Source organism: Passer domesticus, chromosome 2 (genome assembly GCF_036417665.1).
Source record: "Passer domesticus isolate bPasDom1 chromosome 2, bPasDom1.hap1, whole genome shotgun sequence".
Lineage (NCBI taxonomy): Eukaryota > Metazoa > Chordata > Aves > Passeriformes > Passeridae > Passer > Passer domesticus.
The window spans coordinates 3,913,776-3,940,038 of NC_087475.1; the positions used below are offsets into that span (position 1 = coordinate 3,913,776).

Consider the following 26,263-nt stretch of genomic DNA (forward strand, 5'->3'; position numbering starts at 1 on the left):
ACTAAGAGCCCTGCCATGGTTGCTAGAAAACAAAAGCAATTGTTTAGGGCCTCCACCCCGACATGTTACATGACACTGTGCTGTCTCTTTTATCTGAGCCTTAGATCCCAACAAACTCAGTGGAGTAGCCAAATAAAAAGCAGATACAAAAAAAATTTTAAAAAGAAAAGGTGTGTGGGAGGCATAGGAGGATAGCCAGCCAAGTTAAAAATAAAGGTGGGAAATAAACCAGTGTATGTTTGGTCTCACTACTTCTTTGCTACCACAGCAATGGAGCTTCCAAATCTGGACAAGCATCATTCTTTTTACTGCAGGGAAGCTCCCCCCAAGGAAAAAACACCGAGCTTACAAAATCTGTGATTGTTAAAAATTTCAGGGTCATTGTTTTTCAGACCTTGAAATCAACACTGAATCTCCAAGTCCAAACTGAGCCCGAGAGCCTGAACTCATCCCTGTTTTTTTAACTTTAAAGTACAGGCAAGGCTTGTGAACACAGTGAGACAACTCATCTTTAAAGTTAATGGAGAAATAGTAACTTTGTAGTACTGAGAGCTAAAAACATGCTTCTGCCATGAAGGTAGAATTGTTTCTGCCCAGACCAAATACAAAAACCCAGAGGGAAAGGAAAGTTATGTCCTATTCTGGACCCGTTCAGGTTGTCTGAAAGAAGCACTGCAGATCCACAAGAGCAAGGCAGGGTCTGGGAAGGACACAGACCCCAGGGCAGCTCCTTCCCTGCCTGTTCAACTGGTTTTGCCTTTGTAGGGTTGATCCTTGTGGAAGTGTTTGGGATTCTGAACCAAGTCAGAATCCAAGCAATCCCTGCTGAGTTAGTCCTGCCCTATTTATATAGCTGCACTTGGCAAAATGATGAATTTAGCCCCACAAAGTAAGAAATCACACAGAAGTTTACACGTATGGCATAGCATAATAAGCATCATTTCCTTGGGAGAAAACAGAGGGTATCTAATTTCCTTATTTTGTTTCCCATCAATAAAGTGCTTTACAAATGGAAATCTGTCAACAGACCTGCACAAACTTTCCCCACAAGAGGCTGCTAATGAAACTGGGAATTACTGACGTGCCAGGCAGCGGGGTGGAACGTTCTGCAAACTCATTAAGGGACGGGGACTTCAAACCCCACAAGCGTAGGCAGGGAATGAATTCACAATGCTGCCTAAATATAAATAATAATATTAATAACCCCACTGCCACGGCTGTCACAGGTGCTGACAAAAAGGGTCTTAATGCTGAAAGCCACCAGTTAATGATGTCTACAGTTTTCCATCTCAGGGCAATAATGGAACAACAGCTTTGGACTGAAACACATCTGAAAATCACTGGATGAGGTGCTGATACTCATCCATGGGGCAGCTTTATAAAGTTTTTTTAGAATGTTTTTATTATATATAATTATATAATCATATAATATAATTATATATATTATATTTTTTTTTAATTATAGAATAGCTCAGGTTGGAAGAAACCTTAAAGGTCATCTTGTTCCAAGCAGCTTTATTAATTTTTTAATTAAAATTCCATGGGGTAGCTTTATTAAAATTTTTTGCATTTTTATTATTATATATTACATAATTATATAATGTTATTATAGCTTATATTATTTTTTTATTATAGAATAGTTTGGGTTGGAACAAACCCTAAAGATCATCTCGCTGCAAGCCCCTGCTGTAGGCATGGACACCTTCCACTATCCCAGGCTGCTCCAGTGAACACCCCCAGGGGTGGAGAGTCACATCATCTCTGGGCAACCTGCACCAGTGCCTCACCACCCTCCCAGTCAAGAATTTCTTAGTATTTAATACATAATATTATGCATAGATAAGAATATGCCCCAGCCAGTGATCTTGAATGGATCCTAGCAAGCCCTGTGAGGAACGGCTGAGGGAGCTGGGGGCGCTCAGCCTGGAGAAAAGGAGACTCAGAGGAGACCTTGTGACTCTCTAAAATTTCCTGAAGGGTGGCTGTGCTCAGATGGGGCTGGGCTCTTTCTCCAGGCAGCACTGACACAACTAGAGGGCACAGTCTCAAGCTGTGTCAAGGGAAATACAGGTTTTTTTATCAGGAAACAGTTTTTCCAGCAAGGGTGATAAAGTTCTGGAATGGCTGCCCGGGGAGGTGGTGCAGTCCCCATCCCTGGGGGTGTTTAACAAAGCCTGGATGTGGCACTGGGGGCCAGGGTTTAATTGAGGTGTTAGGGCATGGGTTAGACTTGATGATCTTGAAGGTCTCTTCCAACCTTGTGATTCTGTGATAATATTATTATATTATTATATATACATTATATATATTATATATATAAGTAATAAATATTTTATATATAGTATATTATTTTTATATATACAATAATATATCTTTTAATATTATGTATACTATATATTATGTATTATAATTATCATTATATATTATTATGTATTATTATATATAGAATATATATTATTATATATTATACATCTTCTATATTATATATAATTATACATTATATAATATCATATACATTCTGTGTATTATGTATTATCGTTATTAAAATATAATATTTAATTTCTTCTTCTTAATATCTACTCCAAACCTGCCCTCGGAGCCCTTTTTCACCCGTCTATCGGGTGGAGCTCGCCGCTGCCGGGCTGGCAGTGACATCCTGTGGCGGCGGCGACAATCGCCCGCCGGGCTCGGGTGGCCAGCCGCCCTCCCCTGCCTTCCCCGGGACAGCTGGGGGCACAGCCGGCTCCGAGGAGTTGGCTTTGTCCCTTCACGGAGCTGGGTCTGCCCGCTCCGCGCTGCTTTGGGGTTTCCGTGGGGTTTTCAGCGCTGTGGGATCGGCGCTCACAGCCTGCTGCCAGCCTGGTGCTCGCCTTTCGTCCCTCAGTCAGTCCCCTTCCCTGGATGCTGTCTCACACAGCCCGGCAGCACCGGGAGCTCTGGGATGATGGATGCCAGGACAAGGACACTGGCACCTCCCTCCTGCCACTCTGCAGCAGCCTCAGATATTCCAGCGAACACCACAAAAAGTTTTCCATCATCTGACTTACCTTATCTCATTTTGATAAGTAGATCCTAAAAATGAAAAAATAAAAATTAAAAAAAAAGTGTTTAAAATGCAGGAAATTAAAATTTAAAACCTCTCTAAGTTCTCTAAGAGAATGTCCTGAGTTCCAGCTACCACAGGAGCATCTCTCCACCCTGTTTGAAAAATTGGGCAGCCCTGTAGAGCATCTTACGTGGAAACTGGAATTAGGCACAGAGCACTGAAAATATTCTTCAATAAAGAACTTTTACATGTCTTTAAAAGTCAAAACTCCCAAAAAACATGACCCCCTGGGAGTTAATGCAATGTGAAGGGCTGACACTGATTGGAATAAATTCATGAGAGAAACATGACGGTGAAATTAAGGAGGATCTTAAACAGGTCATGGTTAAGAGAGCAGGATCTGCCTGCTCGGTCTTCTGCTTACAGGTCTTTGTGCAGCATCAGAGCTGACACAAGTAGATTTATGTCTAATCAAAGCCACTTTTTAATGTTTAGGCCAGCTGTGAAGGTCCACTCACCTCTCCTCTTCAGGCAGCAGCGCACAGCAACCACAATAATAACGACCAGGAGGACAATGCCAAGAAATGAAAGTACAACTGCAACTACAATAACCCACGTGCTCCTGTTGTCTTCACTGTAATAATTTTCTGTTAAATCAAATGGAGAAACATTGGACTATCAGAGCCTCAAAACATCCTTTTCAGCATGTTTAGCTTTTCTGGGTGATGCTATTAAGTGTTTGGTGAATATTTAAAGAGGATTCTGTGTTTTCCAAATGACAGACTATATTTATAGATGGTGCCCAGGAATTTAAAATATTCCTGAATTCAAATCCTTTATTGCAGTTGTAGCTTCTCCCAGTGCTACTTCTCTTCTGAAAAAACACAGGGTTGCAACCTTCAAATGTAACTTTATTTTATAATTATGCTGGGCATCCCAGAATCCTTTGGAGACACCTGGGGAAAGGTGTTAAGATTCAGTTTAGGTCTCCATACTGCACATATTGAGTGTCTTGCCTGGCTGCTCTTGTCAGTGGAGAGAAAATAGGTATTTTGGGTTACAATTAATTTGATCAAATGTGTATGTGTCCCTTTTAATAAGGCGAACTGCTTTGAAAAAAAAAATGTCCATTTCTCCCCATAAACCACAGCAACAGCTGTAGGTGATTAGTACAGTTGGTGATCTCTAGCCTGGAAAAAATAATTTTCTAATCAATTCCATCTTGGGATTTCTCTCAGTGATTTCAACAGGTGTTTGATTTTGGGATGTTCTTGGTGGGACCCCTGTTCCCCACTTAAAGAGCACCAAAGAGCAAAACCCGTGAAGAACACACAGCTACTGACCCATCTCCTCTACAGCATGCTCACATTTTACTGATTCCTTCATCTTTGCTGTAATCTACAGGGTTAAATGAGGGGATTTAAGAATAATTCAGTGTCTTGCTGAAATCAGTTGCTATGACCAAACAAGGGTCCCACGTGTGCAGAATTTTAAAAATATCTTGCATTTAGAATTACAGAATCATGGAATGACTTGGGTTGGACGGGACCTCAAAGACCACTCAGTTCCACCCCCTACCACGGGCAGGGACACCTTCCACCATCCCAGGTTGTTTCAAGCCCTGGCCTTGGACACTTCCAGCACTGGGGAACATTTTTCAGGCAGGTGGATGTGCAAGGAAGGTGCCAGTTCTGCTTATCACATCATCCTGCCCTTTGGTTTGACCAAATATTCCAGAAGCACCTCCAGTTTGGTTTCCCTTTGGAAAGCACGCCCAAAACACTTTTGGCAGCTGTTTAGAAACAATCTTCCAACCCAAATTACAGGTGTGAGACACGTGCAGATTTGGCACAGTTCTGTCCCATGGGTCTGTGATTGCCTTTTCCTCATTTGAGGTCCCAATTAACAACTCCATGGCCACACAGCCTCTGGAAAAGGCAACACAGGAATGAGGGTGACTGGGAGCTGCTCAAGGCCAGGGCAATTCCCCTGATGTGGGAGCCAGGTTTACCTGTGGCAGGGAATAAACTAAATCCTTTCCATCTACAAATTTTCCTGGGTGTGTGATTGGGGTTTGGAGGTTTCAGACTGAAAAGACACACTACCAAAACCTCCTACAAAGCTTGAACCTCTGCCAGGAACCTGCATTCTCCAAAGCTCAGGTCACTATCATTAAGCAATTTGTTCCAGTCTTCTCTAATCCTAATGCTCAACCAGCATGTTTGGAATTTCTTCTGTTAGGAAAAAAAAAACAAAAACAAGCACTCAGTGACCTGAAAATTAGTGGTAAATCCTGCAGGCTGCCACCAGTTGATGATAAACTTGTTCATAGTATTTTTATCTAGAAGCACTGCAACAGATAACTACATTTTAGTACATTTTGTTCCATAGAGATGCCACGGGGATTTCAAGATGACTAAAACATGAATGACATCTATTTAGCTAGAGGGGAAAGCTTAACCCTAGCGAGAAGGGAGGAGCTAAACACACCTGCACCAGCCCATTCCTGCTGCCTGCCACACCAAGGTGTTTCACTCCCTGCCAGGGTCAGGTTATGTGCCAAAATATTTATGGAGCTGAAGGCAGCGGGACAGGGTACAACACAAACACTCCCAGAGCTTCAGCATTTTTGTGTCTCTGCAGTTTAGGAGGAAGCAGAAAGAAACTGAAGCTGGGTGTGAATGAGGAACTGCCAGATGAACACACAAGCAGGGCTGCAAGAGAGGGGCATGAAGGGGTGAAGAAGTTAAATCCCTTTGAGTCTCTTAGGAAATCCAAATCAAGTTCCATGAAGTGTTTAATGTGGATAGAGACACTTCCTTATTCCACAGGGCCATCCTCTGCTGTCACTCCCTCAATCCACAGGGCTCATCTTCTGCTGCCATCCTGACCTCTGGCTCCTCCCTAAGTTGTCCAAACATTGACTTTGACAAAGTGTCTGCAGAAAAGGGGATTTTTCCAGGCAGGTGCTGGTGACCAGTGAGGAATTAGAGACTGAAAAAACCTGCATGTGGCTCCTTGGACACTTTGGAGTGTCACAGTCATATTTTCTGAAAAATCCCTTTGCCCAGGATTCTTCTCCCGGGAAAGCCTCAGAGAAAAAGGAAAACAATATTATCTCATTGCTTCTCCTGTGTTTTATTCCTTTGGAATGTGGTTGGAGATTGTTTACTAACAGGTGATTGTATCATTGGTTTCTGCTGTGAAATATTTTGACTCATTGGCCAACTAGTGCCGAGCTGTGTCAGGACTCTGGAAAGAGTCACAAATTTCATTATTATCTTTTTAGCATTCTGTAAGTATCCTTTCTGTATTCTTTAGTATAGTTTAGTATTCTTTCATATAAAATAGTACATTAAAATAACAAATTAGTCTTCTGAGAACGTGGAGTCAGATTCATCATTCCTTCCTTTGTCTGGGGTCCTTGCAAATACAATATTGGAGCTTTCTGGTTGAGTTCAAAAGCAAAGGACATCCAGGCTCATGGGAGACTCTCAACCTCTGCAGGTCAAAAAGCCACAGGAATTCAACACCAAAGCCAAAGACAGCTTGGACCCAGCTAAGGAACTCCACCATGCATCCCATTCCAAGTAACAGCTCTGTGAATGCATCTCCTGGGATAACTCCGTAGGAGTTCCCAAATTTCAGGCTCAGCCAAACACCCCTGCAGGAAGAGTGAATGACATGAAAATGCATCACTTTGTAGGGAAAGACTGACTCAGAGGTGCAGGAAGGTGGGACATTCCCTCACCAGGGGCTGGTGGCTGGGGAGGGCTCAGATTTTCAGTAGTTCTCATATTGCTTGAGAGGAACAAGGAAGAATTTGATTGCCCCAGCTTTTAAGTGAAGGGGAAAATTGATATTTCAGTAGTTTTGGGAAGGATTTCTTACATGCTTGAAGTTGGTTGTGCTCTTTCCCAACAGCCAGCTAAGGCTGAGCCTGTGTATGAAAACTGGGACAAGCTCTTAGGTTTTGAGTGTGATATATACATTATATACCTTCCTGTGTCATAAATGCCATGCTTTTATTTCATCCTAATCATTTAAAGACTTCAGATTCTCCTATCCTGTCAAATTTTGAGTGCCTGCTGCACAATGGTATTTCCAAAGAGAAATGAATGATGGTCCTATACAAGCACTAATTATACACTAATAGTGCTTCATGACATCTGTTTTTCTCCTCTTCTGATTTATACGGAGTAGCTATGGAAACATCACAAATGAGTGGGCAGGGGAATTTATTAATTTTCTCAGGATAGTCCTATTTTGCTTAGTCAGTAATTAAGATCAATGTGACTACAAAAGGCCATATTAGGGATGGTAAAATGACCTTTTCCAACTGCATTACCCAGCAAGCACTTCTGAAAAAGGCCTGCTATTAATGATTCATACTGAAAACAAAGGGCACAGCTACTCAATCTTCTCAGTTGTTGATGTGTCAAAATGTCTGTACCAAACCCCTCATTGATACCCTCTCAGGATGTTTTGTGTGTGCCTTGTTCACCCATTGCAGAAGAAGAATCAGTTCATCAAGAGAAGCTGTCAGCATGATTACAACCTTAGCAAAAATATTTAGAGTTATCAAAGGCCTTGCTAACTGCTCTGGAGAGATTGGCATGACATCCCAGCTTGGATTAAAGCAACTTTGAATTTCTTTAAGTAAAACCCAGTAAAAGGCAACCTAATGCACTGCCCAAAAAATATATGTTAGGACAGAATTTATTCTAGGCTGTGTGCAGAAACTGGAAGGGTTTTTTTTTCCCAAATCAGGGGTAAAACTGGTATTGGATATTACAGAGAACAATTTCACATGAGGGTTTGGCTTTGTAAGACATTAATTTAATATGGCAGGCACGCTCTGATCTAGGATATTTAAGGATATTAAATTCCTTGGGTGTTCTCTTGGTCAAGGAGCAAAGGCTGGTTTTCCTAGCAGCAAATCCACAGCAGTCAGAGGGAGATATTTGTCAGAGGCTTTGTCCTGCTCAGTCCTACCTTGGGCTTCATGGTTCATTAGACTGGTAAAAGTACATTTAACCCTACCTATACATCATGCTGTGACTCCTGGCTCTGAATTCCACACCCCAGAGGATTTCATTGGCAAATAAACAACTTTTCAAAGCAAAACCAACCAGAACAAAACGCACAGCCCTGAGCACAGGCGGTACAGGATGGGAAAAGCACAACAAACATTCACTTACCCGTGGCAGAGTTGTCAAAAATAAGAGTTACAGTTGCATTCTGTGGGCTGGGAAGTGCTTCTATGTCAGCTAAACAAGTCAAAACCTCAGTGTCCCTCGGAGTCACAGTTAAGGTGCTCAGGGCATTGTAGAGGCCTTGAGATCCTGGACTTTGCTGGGTAACATAGCTCGACTTATCAACCAAAGAGTCATTTGTCATCCAGGCAATGTCTGGAGCTGGAGCCCATCCTAAGGCTTCGCAAACAATCTCAATTGTTTGGTTGTCTTTTACTGTTAAGGTGCTATTTTTGATGAGTAAAGATCCATTAACTGTGGGAGGGAAAAGATGTTTTTGTTCCTTCAGAACGTTTCGCTGCATTGCTTTCCTGCTGGTAGTTTTTAAATCTTATCTCGCTACCCAGAAATAGCTATGCCTTGAGATATGAAGTGGAAAACAATTATTAATACAGATATACCACATGTATGATGGAAACATGCAGATATTTCAACTATATGGGCCCACTACCCAATATGTCAAAGCACAAGTCTCAACTTTCAGTACTTTTCCAATAAAAAGCAGGAAATTGCACTTTCTGGTCATCTTGACACATATCCAGCTGGAGGACAACACAGGGAAATAACAGTGTTTCTCTCTAAGTTCCAAATATGCTCAGGTCATATAAGAAGAGGTTTACAGGTAGGTGATGAGATGTCATCACTGCACCAAGCCCCTCCTTGACAAATGGATAGTGCCTGGTGGTGAGATCCTGCTTTCCTGGCTGCAGGATAAGGAATCAGAGATGGAGCAGGAAAAAACAGGCGCAGTTAAAACCCCTGCCATTGGCACTCTGCATGTGACTCTAAAACCCACATAGTAATATTACAGTGAGGAGGGCAGGAGGCAAAGGATGGTAAATGAGAGCATGTACTCCTTCCCAGGGATAACTTGAGCAATTCCTCAGAGGATTCCCTTAAGTGCAGCACAATAAAACAGCTTTTTGCTGGTGGTTGTGGTGCCTCAGGTTTGAGCTTTTCTATTTTCCACATTCTGTGCTGCTTTAGTGTGTGGGTCTGGGCTTCACATTATGGGATAGTGAGCTCTGTGCACAGAGCAGGGAGACAAAACAATTCCTGCTCCAGCTGGGCACCAAGGACAAATGATCCAAATCTCAGCCCAGGAGCACAAACCCCGTGGGCTGCAGAGAGAAAAACCAGCAGGATGGGACTGCAGGGGCTGCAGCTGGGATTGGACACTGAACTGCAATGTGCACATGGAGCAGAGCTGAGCCCAGGGAGAGACCCCGGCAGCGCTCGTGCATTTTGGGACCATTTGGGTTCATCCTGGGTGCAGCCCTGGCTGGGCTCTGGTGCTGCCCAAGGTGGGTCCATGGAGGCCTTTTCATAAATCCCTGCTTTATTCTTTAAACTCTGTTCTAGGTCAGCCATACACACCTTGAACAGAGAGAAAGGCAAAGTTGTTCTGGCTGGGTTGCTGGATGCTGCACTCAATCCTGCCAGAGTCACTCAGCTGGGTGTTGTGGATGATCAGCTCCGAGGTGAACTCATCCCCACTGCTGTAGTTCCTGGAGGTGAAGCGTTCTGTGGTTTCCACCGAGCCCTGGGAGTTGAGCACAGTGAGGACAGGACTGCCCTTGGAGAGCCAGATGAGGACTTTCCATCCTGCAGACACCGTGCAGTTGAACCTGGCCTCTGAGCCAGCCAGGACTGTGGCGTTCTCAGGGCCTCTTGTGATGGAGTAACAAAAGCCCAGACCTGTGAGGGTACCAAAACCAGTCCATAAATACATCTACAATACCAACAGAGGTGGCTGGATAGTGTAAAACATCTTAACCAGTTCAGAGATGGAGGTGTGCAACCCATTCTTTCAGATCCTGCTTAGATTAAGTCGCTTTCTTTAAAAATGCCTTTAATTATTTTGTCTCTCCTCTCTCACTCCAAAATCACCTGTTTCTCTTCACTATTTCACTACCTTTTTGCTGACAGAAAAAGTTCCACTTTTAAGTAGGAAAATATATGAGTTGCCTACACTTGAAATAATTAAAGGAGTGTGTAACCAGTCCCTTTTCCATATCTTGGATTTCCACTGATTTTTTGCAACCCCATCCTTCAGTGCTCTTTCCCCTGTTCCTCAATCATTCATCACACACATGGTGATGTATTTCTTCTAAAGCCTTCCTCAGGCTTTCTGTTAACCAGAGGTGCTGTAACTCATTAGCTTTAACTCCTTGAAAGGCAGTGTGAATTTTGGCCAATATTTTCCAGGGCTGAAAGCTCCAAACAAAGTCATTTTGTTTTCCTTTCCTCCTCACAGACCCGGGGCTCCCATTGCCAACTCCAGCAATTGTACAGGAATATTTTGAGTCCAAGCATGGACATTTCCCTCTCTGCAGACCCAACAGTCCTGCCAGGGGGATCTGCCTCCCCAGGGAACATTCCTGCTGAGGGAGCACCAGGACTGCTGTGGAGCCCCAATGCTTCCAGCTGAGTTCTGCACCATGACAGCAATTAGACACTGCACTCCATGGCAGCCTAATTAAAACCCCATGCCAGCAAATTTGGCCTGAGAATAAGTGTTCAATTATGTTCCAGGAGAAAGGAAGCCTGAATTGGTCATCACTCTCTTGCTAAGAGTATTCAGGACAATGAAGTAATTTTTAAGGGTTTTGTTCACACCAAGTTTATTTTAGATAGTTTATTCATTAATGGATTAGCTATAAATTATTGAAAAAAACCCATTTTTCTTTCATTCAGCAGCTGATGTGAGAAGGACATGCTGTATTTTTCACACAACAGGGTGTCTGGTGTTTGTATAAATGGAACCAGAGCCCAGTCTCAGTGAGGACATTGCAACCAGTGCCTCAGTGAGCTGCACCCAGGACTGGGGTCTGGAACCTCATTGCTCCATTGCCCAGAACCTTTTGCAGTTCCCAGCCCACATTTAACCACTGCACATCCAACCAGGTTGGTGCCAGGAATTGTTCTTTAATATAAATAGCTTCTCTCTTTTCTCCCACCCACTGCAAGCATTTAGAGACTTCTTTGTTTTGCAGGATTGTGCAAACCTTGCTCTCCCTGGCTCTGTGGCTGACTCTGAGTTCTGTCAAGTCTACAAAAACCTTCACAAAAATTTTCCACCTTCCTGGCTTATGTTACCTCAGGCTGCAAAGTATATCTGTGTGTGAGCAACAAAACATTAAATGAAAAGCAAACTTTACCTACTGTGATAATTAATAAAGCCAGATAAGACTAAGTAAATCATATTTCTGTTCAAATGAAAACTTACCCACTCTGCCCCTCTTAATGCAAACTGTTCTCTGTGCACTTGGAATTTATTTCTATGCCTGTGCAAACACTCTACTTCTTCGAGGAGCTGTGGTTTGCCAGGGCTCTGAATAAATGATTCAACTTTCAGGACAATGTATGCTGTTAATTAATCTTTGAAATTTATCCCTAAACAGGAATAATCAGTGATCATTGGCTCTAAAAACAATTGGCTATGTTGCTTTTGCTTTCTTCAGATATTCAGGGCAGTACAGGCAGGTATGTATGAGTTAATCATTTATCCATAATTATTTTTATCAGTCCATAGGTAAGGTAGGATCTGCATCTTCTTCCACCAGCCATGGCTGCTGGAGCAATAAATGGTCTTTCCCTGACTGCTGCCCCATGGGGAACAGCTCCCTGAGCCCTGCATGGGGATCCTTTGGGAGGCAGAAGGATTGAGTGGGTCAAAACCTCTCCTCCATTCAGCTCCCAGCCCCAGCACAGCCAATAAAGGAGTTTTCTCCACCTGTGGCCTGAGTGGTTTTGGTGATTTCTCCTTTGCCTCTTTATCTTGCTTTTATTGTTTGTTCTGCACGTGGAGTCCTGAACCAACAGCATGTTCCATTGTCCAACCCGTGCACAAACACTGACAAAGTCACCTGTGTGAGGTCACAGAGGACATTCATGGCACAAATGGGATCTAAACCCAGCTACCAATGCCTGAAGCCAGTGCTGGGACTCCTTTTGCTGGACCTTGCCTCATGCACCGGGGAGAAAAATGTTGGTGCTGCTTTCATTTGCATCCTGCTTCAAAAATACCTTGCAGATGGTTGCTTTTAAACAAATTAAGGCCTGAGGCTAGATTTTCATTGCACTTTACAGAATTATGTGTTCAGCTCTGAACAGCTGCTTTAACATCTGCTTCCCCCCACACCAGCAGGGAGACATCCCACCCAGGCAAAGACCATCCCTGCAGCAGGGGAGTGTTGGGCTGGCTCCCTGATCACCCCTGGAATTTTGAAAAACAGAGCTGAGTGAGGACACCTTCTCTCTAAATGTTTACAGGGCAGCCACCTGGGGTGAAAATTTGCTTAAATTAAGTGTTGATGGTGTCCCAGGTGCTCAGTGCCTCCCAGCAGCACACACAGCACAAACCAACTCCTTTATCAGCTGGTGTTTTCCCTCCTCTGCCACACAAATTCAGTCACACCACTGCAGGTTGTGAAGAAATGAAAATGCATCTTGTGCAGGATGATGCCTGCACTGAGGGAACCTGATGTGCCAAAGAACCACCCTTGCCCTTCATTAACAATGTTTTTTCTTCCACACTTGAATAAACCCCAAAGGACCACTCTTCCATGCTGCAGTTTTCAACAACAAGGGCATTGAGACGTGGCTACCTTCTCTTCCTTGTCTCCTGTCCTCTGCTGGCTCTGTCTTTCCTCTTTTGTAGGTGACCTATTTGGATGCAGCACAGGGAAGGACAGGATGGGCTTATCCTTTTGCCATAATGATTCCTCTTTTTTTTCAGCCTCATTATCGTATTTCAACATAATCTCCCCCTCTCTACCCATATTGCCCTCCCACAAACACGGCTTTTCATCCTTCAGTTTTTGTAACTAATATCTGTCTTTCTCCCTTCCCTCTCTGCCCTTTCTATTTGAATTTCTACATCTTTTTCCCTTCCTTCAGTCTCTTTGAAATTCCTTTTTCTCTTCACTTTTTCTTCAGTCTCCTGCTCACCCCTTGCCTTCTACCTCCCCTTCCCCACCACTGTCCCACTGCTCCAGCCACAGCTCTGCTATCACCTGATAAATACACAACAATAAATAAATAAATAAGCAGCTCAAGTTTGTCTCAAAACCCAACAGCCCTGCAGCTGAGCTTTTTGAAAACCAAAGTAGGCTGGAGCTTGTCAAAGCCTGCAGCGAGGGACTGGCTCGTTCTCTTGTGTTAACAAGAATTTTTAAATGCTTACAGGATGTTTCTGTCAAGTAATACCAGACTCCTGATGCTCAGCAACTCTTATTTCCTCCCACCTGCACACAAACCTCTCCACAGCCCCCAGGCGAGTCTTTCTCTCTCCTCTCACTCACTGGTTGACAGCAGTCCCTGGTAGAACTTCCCAGTGCCCAAAAAAAAAGAGATCCAGGGATTTCCTGAACCAAAAATTGCTTCTGCACCTATGGATCTACCCTTTATGATATTTGTTTCTAGGTTTTTTCCAGCCTATTTATAATTTGATATCCCCCAAAGCTTTACTATTTAATTGCATACTCTGAGAAAAAAACAGGCTTTGGTTAGCCTTAAATCTGATACTTTTAGTGGTTACAAGAATTTCTTTTTTGTCATGAGAAATTGTGAATAATCATTTCACCATTCACTTCCATAGAATTAATCATTTTAATACATTTTTACCATTTATTCTTCTTCACAAGTAGGGAAAAGATATCCCAGTCTAATGAAGCCTCCTCATCCTTCCCTCCTAGACAAGAGGGGCTTTGGATGCCCCATCCTGGAAGTGTTCAGGGTTGGATGGAGCATTGAGGAACCTGCTCCAATGGAAAGTGTCCCTGCCCATGGCAGGGAGGTTGGAACTGGAAGATTTTTAAGTTCCTTTCCAACGCAAACTCTCCTATGGTTCTTTGATTCTCTACCTTAGAACAGCTCCATCACACTTTGTCGTTTTCTCAGACCTAACCTGTCCTGTTTGTGATGGAAGGGTTAACAAAACAGCCAATATCTGAGATGAAACCTTTCTGTCGATTTACATCATGCCAGGTTTCATTTTATCTGCCCTTGCTGAAGACATTAAGTGGTGAAATTTTCTCACTTTTTCAGCAATTTACTCTCTTTCCAAGGCAACTATTCTTTTCTCCACTAGACACTGCATTTAAGAGATGCTTTGCATTGAATGCTTTCTCTGCCTTTCTTACTCACTCATCTGACACCATGACAATTTCTGGCAAATCTTCCTAGTCTCTTTTTGGATTTGGCTGCCCTAAGTAATTTCTGCACTGCTTGCAGAGTCTGCCACCTCACAGCTCCCTCCTCTTCACCAGGTTGTTTAAGAGCTTGTTGAATACCACACATCCCTGTGCAGCTCCACTGCTCAGAAAACTAAATGTTTATTCCTGCACTATCTCCTTTCACTATTAATCCATGACAACACCTTTCCCCTCATCCCTCTGCAGCTTGTTCCTGTCAGAGCCTGTTAAAACTCCAGCTAGACTTTAATTTTAAAAAAAAATCTGCCTTGTCTCCATTACCCAGCTAGTCACTTAATACTCACTTTTTTGCCACCAAGACACTTTTAATCTCAATTGATTTTGAGACTCAGGCATGCGAAGTGTGAATTGGTGGTGAACCAGCAACATGATAATTTGCATTTACTTCTGGAAGTAAAAACCAGCTGCTGATACTGAGTTTTCTACAGATGCACCCTCAAAAGCAGTCCCAAACAGGAGGAAGAGAAAAACAAGGAGAGGGAAAAACTGAAAGAAGGCAGCCCTGCCACCTCCTCCCCACCCCACACACTGTTCAATCCTTCACACTCAAACACACTTTAAATCATCAGATTGTTCAGGCTTGAAATACAAACATCTTTTAAACAGTTCAAACAATCCCACTCTGTGGCTGAGTGCTCAGTCTGAGCTCACCAGCAAAGGCCACTTTCACCACCCTGAAATGAGTGCCCACATTTTGTCCATGGTGGTTATCTCATGGGTTTTGAACGTGTCCTACCTGGCAGCGAGGCAGTCAGGATGAGGGGAAGCAAAATGCATTTCTGGAAGCTCTCCATTGGAGCATTCTCTCCTGGTCCCTGAGGCAGGAAGCCACCAGTGGTCACTGCATGCTTGAGAAGAAGCTGAAGGACAGAACTCCTGGAGAAACCTGGGAATGAGCCACAGCTTTGGGTCCTGTGGCAAGGGTGACTTTGTGTGACCTGTACCACCAACAAGGGGAAAAGATTAAATGAGGGAGGGTTTGGAAGCAGAGCGGAACCTTTCCTCAAATAATTGTTTTAAAAGACACAGAGGACCTTTTATTCAGCAGAGAAACCTCCTCCTGCAGATCTCCCATTCCTCAGCCCCTCCTGGCTGTTACAACACTCCTGCTTCAGCACTGACAGGGCCAGGGCAGCTCCAGCTGCACCATTAAAGTTACGCCTGAGCAACTGGGAAAAGGAATTCTCTGAGCTGCTGCACTTGTGAGGATGAGAAACATCAAATCTCCTCCCAGCTGCCCAGACTGAGCCCTCAGAAAGGCTGAGAGTGAAAAAAAGGTCCCCAGAGTTATTCCTCAGAACGTGAGAGTGCCTCCTTTACCACCTGCAGCTCTCCACCATGGTCAGAAATAATACACAGATTCTGGGTGTGAGACTCCACCTTACACCCATATTTTCTGCTTTTTCAGTGTTTGTGATTCACTTGTGAGATATTATCCTCCTCCCACTCAAAATATGTGGGAGAGGCTTTTACTGTGCTTGGTTTTCAAATTCCTCATCAGGGCCACTGAAGCTTGCTTTTGTGAAAGGGACCCAGACCAGAGGATGTGGTTTTGTGGCCAGACCAAATTTCTTGTCAGGAAAGTGTTTCTGACTGCAGGGGTGCTCTTTGTGGCAGCACTGTGCAGTGCATGACAATTAAGTGTCACCACAGAGACACCCTGGGTTTCCTGCAGCACCAGGAGGTACCAGAGCTCCGTTCCCTGCCTGGAATCTGGCAGGCTCAGCTGGCATTTTCATCCCCATTTTCCTGTTTTTCAAGCTTTCAGTTTGCCTTGGGAACCTACAGGACAGCCCTGTCAATTTATCAATGTTTTCAGACAAGCCTATGGGCTGATTTCTTCACCTGTTTGTTCAAAGGCTGGTTCGGGTTTTCCTAGTGCATTTTGAAAGGTTTTTGGGTCTTTTTATCTCCATATTTTATGCGTGCAGGAGTCCCCAGCAGGCAGGTGGGGAGGGAGGGTCACTGTGCACAGCCTGGAGGGATTTCTCTGTGCTCTGTCACTGTGAAATCTATCACTTGGCTGTCATACACAAACCAGTCAGGAGTACAGGAGCTGGTATCATCTGTCATACCAAGTGAAACAGCCCAAATAAAGCACCAGGAAACAAATCCAAAACACAGGGCTGGGTCCTTTTCCAGGAAGATGTGACACCAAGCAGCATTTCCAAGCAGAACAGCAGCCTTCATACCCGCCCTGACAAATCCAGCTCCACCAAAACAATCTGAGCTGGGCAAAGCTTTACATGGTGAAGAATAAACTGGCAAGAACATTGTGCCAAATCCAGGACAAAAATCAGTATACAGCTTGGGGTGAAGTAGAGCAAGGCAGGAAAGGGAGGGATCTATAATATTTTGTTTTACTTTGTTTCAAAATGGCCTTTCAAAGGGCTGGGAAATATTATCTGATCCCCAGATGAAACAGGATATTTTGGCTGACGATGAATTAAATGCCTGGGTTTGTTTTGGGCTGCTTTTCCCCTCCTCTGCCGCTGCCTGGGGTGACTCAGGTTGCCAGTGCTGCTCTGAGCCTGCTCCCTCCCTCATCCACGGCACGGGCAAGGAAAATAACAATAATTATCCCCTGGAGGAATGGCAGCTGGACCCAGAGAGGGGCTCAGATGCTTTGAGCACCCCATGACAGACACCAACCCCGAATGCCAGGAAGCAGAATAGCAGAGAGAGCCACAAACCACTCCTGCCACCCCAGGGCAGCTCCCTGCTGAGGAGGGAGCAGGTAAAAGGGCTAAAACAGCTAAATTATCTTCCATCCCCCGGCTCCGTCTGCTGGCAGGCAAATCCAGGCTGCCCAGGGCTTTACCTGGATCACATCGCCGGCGCTTAGACCTCTCCCACCGCTTTCCCTCAGGCGGCAGCGCCGGCTCCCGCTGCCCGCGCTGAGGCTGGAGGTGATCCGGGCTGGAGGTGATCCCGGCGGGGATCCGGGTTGGAAAGGGATCCCCGGGGCTGGAGGTGATCCCGGCGGGGGTCCCGGGCCAGCCCTCACTGCTGTCTCGAAGAAGCGTCCCTCAGGTGCTGGGGACGCTGCCCCTGAGGGAAGGGAGGCTGCTCGGAGCTGTGCCTCAGCCGCAGGCCGTGCCGGGCACCGTGACACGCAGGGATGGCCTCTGCCTTCCCCCGCCCTGCGCCCGTCAATGTTTAACCGGGCCGGAGGAAGTGAGGCACGGCCGGGGACACTCGGGGAGCCTCGCCCGGGGCCGGCGCAGCGCCGCGGGACAGCGGGACCGGCACGGCCGGGGACGGGGCTGGGGCGGCCAGGGAGCGACCCCCGGGACAGGGATGGGCTGGGACGGGTGTCCCCTGTCACAGGGACACAGGTGAGTGCCATAGGGTCGATTTTTCCTGTCACAGAGACACAGGTGAGTGCCATAGTGCCAATTTAGCCTGTCACGGTGGCACGGGGGAGCGCCATGGTGTCGATTTCCCCTGTCTCAGTGACACAGGTGAGCGCCATTGTCCCTGGGATGGGTGTCCCTGTCACAGGGACACAGGTGAGAGCCATGGGGCCAATTTCCCCTGTCACAGTGGCACAGGTGAGTGTGATGGTGCCTGGGATGGGTGTCCCCTGTCTGAATGACACAGGTGAGTGCCATGGTCCCTGAGATGGGTGTCCCCTGTCACAGTGACACAGGTGAGTATGATGGTGCCAATTCCCCTGTTATAATGACACAGGTGTGTGCAATGGTACCAATTTCCCCGTTATACTGACACAGGTGAGAGCAATGGTGCCTGGCACCAATGCCCCCCCTTTACAATGACACAGGTGAGTGCAGTGGTGACAGTTTCCCCTGTTGTATAACACAGGTAAGTGCAACAGTGCCTGGCACTGATGTCCCCTGCTGCAATGGCTCAGGTGAGTGTGATGGTGTCTGGCACTGATGTCCCCTGCTGCAATGGCTCAGGTGAGTGTGATGGTGTCTGGCACTGATGTCCCCTGCTGCAATGGCTCAGGTGAGTGTGATGGTGCCTGGCACTGATGTCCCCTGTTGCAATGGCACAGGTGAGTGTGGTGAGGCTGGAGCACACCCCACTGTTAAGGTGCTGGCAGAGAGCAGAAGTGCCTGTGCCAGCCATGCCCCTGCCAGTGTCACTGTCACCCCCAGCTGGGGGTGCTGAGGTCCACCAGCAGCCCTGGGCAGGGTGAGGGGCTGAGCCAGGGCCAGGAGCATCCAGGAGCCCGGTTTGCAGCTGAAGGAGATTCAGCAGGGCTGGAGGTAAGGCTCTGTAAGAGCTGTGGTGTAAAACATTTCAGGTAAATCTTTGCGTGTAAAACCAAGATGAGGGCAGGGATGGATCAGGCTGTGGCAGCACTGGGGAGCATCACAGAGTCACAGAATCAATTAGGTTGGAAAAGACCTCTGAGATCATCGAGTACAACTGTTGACCAAGCATCGCCTTGTCAGCCCCACCGAGCACTGAGTGCCACACCCAGTCTTTCCTTAAACGCCTCCAGGGACAACAACTCCACCTCCCTGGGAGTGCTTTCCAGTGGTTAATCACCCTTTCCGTGATGAAATTGCTCCTGATGGCCCCGGGAGACTGAGGGGGTTGTATGTGTGAGATGTTCTTACACCCTTTGTCTTCTTCCAAGAACCGCATCCTGCATTTTATGCCATTGTGGTCAGTGAGTTGAACTGATGTGACACGTCGAGGGATTTTTATAATGAGTTTAAATCGTAAAAAAGGGATGTAAAACTGCCCTGAACTGTATTTCCTACTAAGCACAGTAACAGTAGCAAGTAGAAATTAATGCCACAGTGACTCAAAATGGAGAGGTTCATCAAAGGGAAATGAATCATTCAGTCTGGGGAAAATCAAAAGAAATTTCTGAAAATAAATTTTTAAAACTTTGCTTTATTAGAAAAAGTATTGCCCAGACTTGTTAAAAGAAATAGCCATGAAAGCTGCAGGAAGAGGGTTTTTTTTGACCAGTTATAATTTTTTGTTACTATTTCCTTGACTTTACAAACCTTTTTTTTTTAAGTCTAAAATCTCACACTCTTGCTCCACTGACTTAAATAACAATATTCTTGAAATGCCTTCCCTACAGGTGTATCTGAATAAAGCTGGAGCAAGAAAAGGGATAAATTACATCTAATGAGCACATTCCATCTCTGGTTGCCCAAGCAGGAGAAGTGCAGAAGGTTAAAATGAATTTTCAACTTGAATTATTCAAGACAACGCTTCATAGAAATGCTTTGGAAAGGATAATTGCTGCTTTTAGAACTTTTTACAAAGCTATCATTTGGCACTGCTGAGAAGGGATTGTCCTCTCTACACTGAGGGGATGGGCATGAACCTCAGAGAAGGTTAAGCCTACCTGAACAGCAATTAGAGAGATGAAACAGCCAAAATCAGTTTTGTTAGAAAAGACCAGCACGTGCATCGACATTTTATTAATTATTAATTACTGGCCTTGTCAGCTCCTTCCTTCCTTTGGCCTTCCTAATGAACCATGGTGTTGGGATGAGTAAAACCTTGGGTGAGGATGGAGTGGGATAGGATGGAGTGGGATAGGATGGAGTGGGATAACATGTGATCTCCAGTGTGCATGCACAAGGTTACCCCTGCTCATGATGTTTAAAAGACCAGGTCCTTACTTTGCCAGCCTGATTTCAATGGAAAAGCATCCTGGTCACTCTGTGAGTCACCAGGCAATCCTGCTTCCCCCTCCACTTCCCCAAGACACTTCTTTCCAATTTTTCCTTTTTCTTCTGCTGGTGAGTAGGAGGATTTTCATCCTTTTTTTTTTCCCCCACCCCCAGCCCTTCCAAAGCCATTTCAGGATGGTGTGTACACTGTGAACTCCTAAGGAGCCCCCCACATTTTTGTTCTGGGGTGTGTGAGGCTGGAACATATGTCTGCACAGCTTGCTGCACCATCCCACACAAGGAGCTCCGACGGAAATGGACCTCCTGGGATTCACTCAGGGAAACCTTCTGTCACTGCCATTGGGGCCACAAGTGTCATTTCTGTTTCCCCAGCAGGAGAATGGGACAAATTGTCACTGTGGGAATGGCTTCAAAGTGAAAGAGCTGGTTTAGAGGGGATATTGGGAAGAAATTCTTCCCTGTGGCGTGGGCAGGCCCTGGCACAGGGTGCCCGAGAAGCTGTGAGTGCCCCTGTGTGGGAAATGATTTGTAGGAAATTCTCAAGCACAGAAGGCTCACACAGTGGGCATATCTTTGCAAACTTTAAGATAAGACATACTGACTTAAAAATACCATAGAATAAGACAGACATTGTTGAGAGAGAAATAGAACTAGAAACAAGTTTCAAAGGATGGCCTTGCAAATAAGACTGGATACTTTAAAGAAATAGAACAATGAAAGATGAATTGTAGTGGGACCCAAGGGGTAATTTTAAATTATTGGCTTTAAGGCATTTACAACATAGTGTGGCTAAAGCTAATAAGCCAAGAAATGCTGATAATGTATTGTAATTAAGGAATAGTTAACTTCTGATTGTAATAGTGTAAAGTATACCATCTGTATTGTCTCACCCTTCACATGAGACTGAAAATAAAACAAAAGTTTTTTAAATGCCTCTCAGTTACCCCATCTCTAAGTCATAAAAAAAAAAACTTAATCCAACACCCCTGGATCTCTGGCAGTGCCCAAGGCCACATTGGACACTGGGGCTTGGAGCAGCCTGGCACAGTGGAAGGTGTCCCTGCCCATGGTGGGGAGTTGGAACTGGATGATCTTTAAGGTCCCTTCCAGCCCAAGCCATTCTGTGATTCTGTGATAGAAAATGAACAGCATTTAGACACCTTCATCTGTAAAATCACCAGGCCCTACAGTCCCATGCTCTATTTTGGCTCATTTAGCTGAGTCAAAGAAAATATGATCAGATTGTGTGAGCACTAAAACAGCAGAGAAAAGCCACTTTCTGATTAAAGCTGATTTGAGGTTGGTGCTAGAAACAGAAATAAGATTCTTCATTTCTTCATGAAGATGGGCTTGAAAGGAGGTTGGACCATTACAAGGATTTTGAGAAGTGGCTCCCTATCAAAGAAATAAATGCTGTTTTCTCTCACGAAGCACAAGGGAATTGAAGCTCCTAGAAAAGACAAAGGCAGGAGGAAAGCTGCCCATGGGACTGAATTAGCTGTCTCTATCTTGCTGCCTACAGGATGCTGCTCTGCAGTAGCAAATCAGGCCAAAGAGATGCTAAGCCATAGCTTTTCCAACTCTGCCTCTGTTTTTTCCTCTCCTATTCTCCAAAATACCTGGTGCAAGGTGTTTCTCATTCAAAACAGATTTTATTACTGTTAGCTGTAGAAGTCTAAGTGAGACACACAGGTCCCTCTCTGTCTCTAACGAGTTTTTTTTAAATCTTATCATTAGTCTGTTGGTGTAGTCACATTTTTCCTTAATCAGAAGCTTGGAGGAAAAGCTCTGGAAATAACAGGGCAGGGCCATTTCCTCTCTGTGTCACCTTTGTAAACATTGAGATGCATTTTCCCTCATTGTTTCCCTCCTTATTTTCACTCCAGAGGAGTCTGAAAGGCTGGACTGGACTTTCTGGTTCAGACTGCAAAAGCAGCTGAGCCCAGTCCCACCAGGTTGCTTCCCACTGGTCTGAGGAATCCTTCTTTGTCTCTTTCCAAGGAAGTCAGGTAATCTTTGCCTTGATTTGAAGATTTGTGAAATTATGCTACCATGAATCTAGGCCAGGATTAATTTTCAAAAAACCTTGTAGCACCAATTTAACTCATCTGATTTTTTCTTTAATTTCTTTTTTTTTTTCCTTTTTTTTTTTCCCTTGCTGATTATAAAGCCACAGCTCTTTGCAGAATTGCTGTGGGCCCTTGATGAGGAAAGCTTTGGACATAATCTTCTTCCAGACTTTCACACCCAGGAGGCCACAGGATTAAACACTTTTTTTGGCACAAATACCCTCACAGTTTTTTATTTGGCCTGAATAAATCTGCACAACTGGAATGCTGTTCTCCAGTCCTCTCCTGCCAGCACTCCTTGGAAACCACATTCCATGCTTCTCCTTTTCCAGGTGCATTTCTCCTCTCCAACACTGAAACCAGTGAGTTGTAGCTGGAAAAATGAAAATGTCATCATTCAGGGCAGATGAAGACATTTGTCGTGGAGTTCAGGCAAGAAGAAGTAAGAAAGTTTATCACACTGTGACAGAAGATGCAGCTTTGGTGCTGTCAGAGGGAGTGTAAATCTGAGAAGGAAATTTTTTAATGCATCAGTTCCCCTGGCAACATTTTCTTTAGCTTTAGAAATGCTTTGTCTCTGATTCAAACAGCTTTAATTGCTCTGGTTATCCTTCAGTTTATTCTAAAGAACTTTTCAATGCGTGATAATGTGCCAAGAGAAGGGAAACATCATTCTCTACACTCATAATCATGATTGCATTTTTCATTATTGCTTAAGGGCATGCTTTTTAGACTCTTCCTGAGGCTTACATGGAAAACTAGATTCTTCAAGGAGTTCAAACAAAGTGCAAATCTATCCAGAGCTCCTTTAAAACTGGTGCTCACCACCTCTCTCTAGCAAGCACAGTGAGTCCAGCTCTGGGCACAGAAGTCCAGATGAACAAATGGACAGCTTTGTTAGAGGAATGCACACACAGACACTGAGTCCAGGGCTCCAAATCCCACAGGACTTCCCAGGAAATTTACCATGAGACCATGGAATTAAACCCCTTTTCACACAGAATCCCACAGAATTGTTAGGATTAGAAGGGACCTCTGAAGTTCATCTTGTCCAACACCCCCAGGCCTTTCTTATTTTCCTGATGATTTTGCAAGAGCTGCCAGTTATGAGAAACGTTCATACTCACACCTCTGAAAATAGAATATTAATGAATGTTCCCCAAGTGCCCCACAGGCATGATCCAGAGTGGCACTGCCATGATGAGAGAGCAGAGTGTCACCTGCACACTAGGTGTGATATTGGGAGAGCTGTTTCATTCTCATGAAACACATCCCTGTGACTGACATCTTGCTGCTCCCTTTGGGCATTCAGTAGAGATCACCAAGTAGAAATGGCAGGAGTTTTTTTGGAAATCAATGTTTCCTCTGCGCTGTTTGTGATACCAGGCCTGTGACTGAAAGCTGCCCTTTTGCAGTAAGACACTGTAAGGCTCTGGAGAGATGGTTTCAGATACTCAATTTCTCTTTGTGTGGTACAATCACTGATGTATTTTGGCTTTCTCCTGTAAAGGAGCAGTGAATTTTATTTTGATATTCAGGCTGAGAGAGTTGGGGCTGTTCACACCAGAGAAATCCCCAGGGAGAACTTACTGCATTTTTCCATTATCTGAAGGGGCTACAAGAGAGCTGGAGAGGGATTTTTTACAAGGCTTTGTACTGATAGGACAAGGGGTAATGGCTTTAAACTGAAGGAGGGTCAATTTAAACTAGATATGAGAGAGAATTTTTTTTTTACAATGAGCATGAGGAAAACCACAACAGGTTGTCCAGAGAGGTGGTGGATTCCCAATCCTTGGAAAACTTCAAGGCCAGGCTGGACAGAGCACTGACAGAGTTGAAAATGTCACTGCCCACAGCAGAGGGGGTGGGACTGGATGACCTTTAAAGGGTCCTTTCAATCCAGCCACTCAGATTTCATGATTCTGTATGGGCATTTCCTTTGAAACACTTGTAGACAAAATGAGATCCCCTAAAACCTGAGGGAGCTAGTGAGTACTGCAAGATCTCAAAAATAGAGTAAAGGCTGACATTTTAAAGGATAAACCTTCCAGTCCTTTCCTGTTCCATCTCCCCTGGAAGGTGGTGTGGCTCAGGAAACCTGCCAGAGTCCCACCCACAGGGTTTGGCCTCAGGATGAGGAGCTGACATCCCCAAAATGGGCTGAGGTGCCTGCCCTGGATTGCCAAGCAGATTGCATTCTGTTTGCCTTCTGTAGGGCAGTTGTCTTCTGTTCAGTGGGAAGTTTTCCTTATCTCTGCCACAGCCACTCCTCCCTCTGGGGACATCTGCTGATAACAGGCTATGGGATGTCCCTGCATGGCTGATAAGAACTACAGCATCCATTGGGACATGCTCCACCCAGAGGGAGGAGCCAAGCATTGCTACCTGGATAGAATCTTGAGATTTGGAACACCGGCACAGCTTCTCCACTGGATTTCCTAGAGGGGCAGCTGCCTCTTCTTCCACTGGATCTTCTGAAGAAGACAACACCCTTCTACAGGATATCCCTGCTCCAGCAGAACCACACCTGACTGTGGCAGTCATATTTTCTGGGAAAATCCCTTTGCCCAGGATTCTTCTTCTGGGAAGCTGAGAAGCCTCAGAGAAAAAGGAAAACAATTTCATCTCATTTGCTTCTCCTGTGTTTTGCTGCTTTGGAATGTGATTGGAGATTGTTTACCAACAGGTGATTGTTTCATTGGTTTCATGTGAATTGTTTTGACTTAATGACCAATCAGGGTCAAGCTATATCGGGGCTCTGGAAGGAGTCAGGATTTTTCATTATTATCTTTTTAGCCTTCTGTAAGTATCCTTTCTGTATTCTTTAGTATAGTTCAGTACAGTTTTAGTATAGCCTTCTTTAATATAATATAGAATCATAAAATAATAAATTAGCCTTTTAAGAACATGGAGTCAGATGAATCATTCCTTCCTTCCTGCCGTGGGGCACCTCACAAATACAAGACCTGACACTCCAGGAGGATTGCAGCCACAATTCCAATTGGACTGCTACCAACACCCTGACCAACAGGGTGCCAGGTTGTGTTCTGGCTGTCAGTGTTGTTTTGGTTTACTGCATTGTTTATTTTATCTTTTTTTTTTTCCTTCCCTAATACAGAACTGTTATTCCTGCTCCCATATTTTTGACTGAGAGCTCCTTAATTTCAAATTTATAACAGTTTGGAGTGAGGGGGTTTAGACTTTCCATTTCAGGAGAGGCTCCTGCCTTCCTTAGCAGGCACCTGCCTTTCCAAACCAAGGCAGTGCCTCACAGCCCCTCACCCTGAGCTGTTCCACCCCTCCTCAGTGATGCACCCAGCAGCATCACTCCCCCTCCACGTCCTGCCCCTGCTCCCAGCTCAGCTCTCCCTGCTCTCTCATTCCCCCGCTGGACCTTGACGAGCAGCAGCTCGTGTAAAAGCTGCAGCTCCCTTTGTGTACCCGAGTCAAACATTTACTTACAACTGCTGTTTCAGCAGGAGTAATTAAATTAAACACGAAGGGATTACAGCTGGAGGTGAAAGTCACAGCACATCACTAATTTATGGCATTCCCTGCCTCCGGCTGTACACGGGAGTTTGGGGAGAGGAATTGTGTCATTGGAAATGGAGCTGGGATTCCCAAAGAGCAGGAAGATGATTGCAGGCCTCTGTCCCTGCACCCAAAGTCATAAATTAAACGAGGTCGAGTTAGGTCAGTAGCTGAATGCAAGGAATGCTGTGTACATGGTTCACTTTGGCAAATATTAAGAAGGGACACGAATTTATTTATTTTTTTCCTGCAAAAATAATGCAATTTTGAATATGTAAAACATTATTTCTCAACCATTAAAATAATCCAATTACATTTTTCAGTGAAAATGTACTTAAGTGAACTCTTTAGCAGGATGGCCTCAAATCCAATGTATTACAAAGCTTTGAAAAAAGTCTCTGTTTGCTCAGCCAGAGCATGTGCAAATTCAATTCTGCTTTTTCAGGCTAGATCTCCTATGTGCTGCATATGTCTAAGTCCTGTGACAATATTTGTAGATATTCCTGGGAAT

General features: G+C 44.8%; 1 protein-coding gene and 1 long non-coding RNA gene across 3 annotated transcripts in view; one reads left to right on the top strand and one right to left on the bottom strand.

Annotated features, from left to right (window-relative positions):
• Window positions 1–17,471, bottom strand: part of IGSF5 (immunoglobulin superfamily member 5) — a 30,088-nt gene extending 12,617 nt beyond the window's left edge. The window contains exons 1-6 of one of the 2 annotated variants that reach the window (XM_064406062.1): window positions 17,341–17,471; window positions 15,256–15,457; window positions 9,679–9,999; window positions 8,248–8,556; window positions 3,565–3,693; window positions 3,048–3,072 (exon numbers count right to left, since the gene is read on the bottom strand). In XM_064406062.1, coding sequence (XP_064262132.1) covers window positions 3,048–3,072; window positions 3,565–3,693; window positions 8,248–8,556; window positions 9,679–9,999; window positions 15,256–15,313 — 842 coding nt within the window. In that variant the 5' untranslated portion in view covers window positions 15,314–15,457; window positions 17,341–17,471. Of the gene's footprint in view, window positions 1–3,047; window positions 3,073–3,564; window positions 3,694–8,247; window positions 8,557–9,678; window positions 10,000–15,255; window positions 15,458–15,553; window positions 15,665–17,340 lie in introns of those variants that run through there. The other variant, XM_064406070.1, reaches the window with a different exon arrangement.
• A 279-nt stretch (window positions 17,472–17,750) lies between these two features.
• LOC135291826 (uncharacterized) lies at window positions 17,751–25,127 on the top strand. The gene is made up of 2 exons (XR_010354510.1): window positions 17,751–17,857; window positions 19,591–25,127. It is a non-coding gene; the product is annotated as an uncharacterized LOC135291826 (long non-coding RNA).
• Window positions 25,128–26,263: the final 1,136 nt, after the last annotated feature.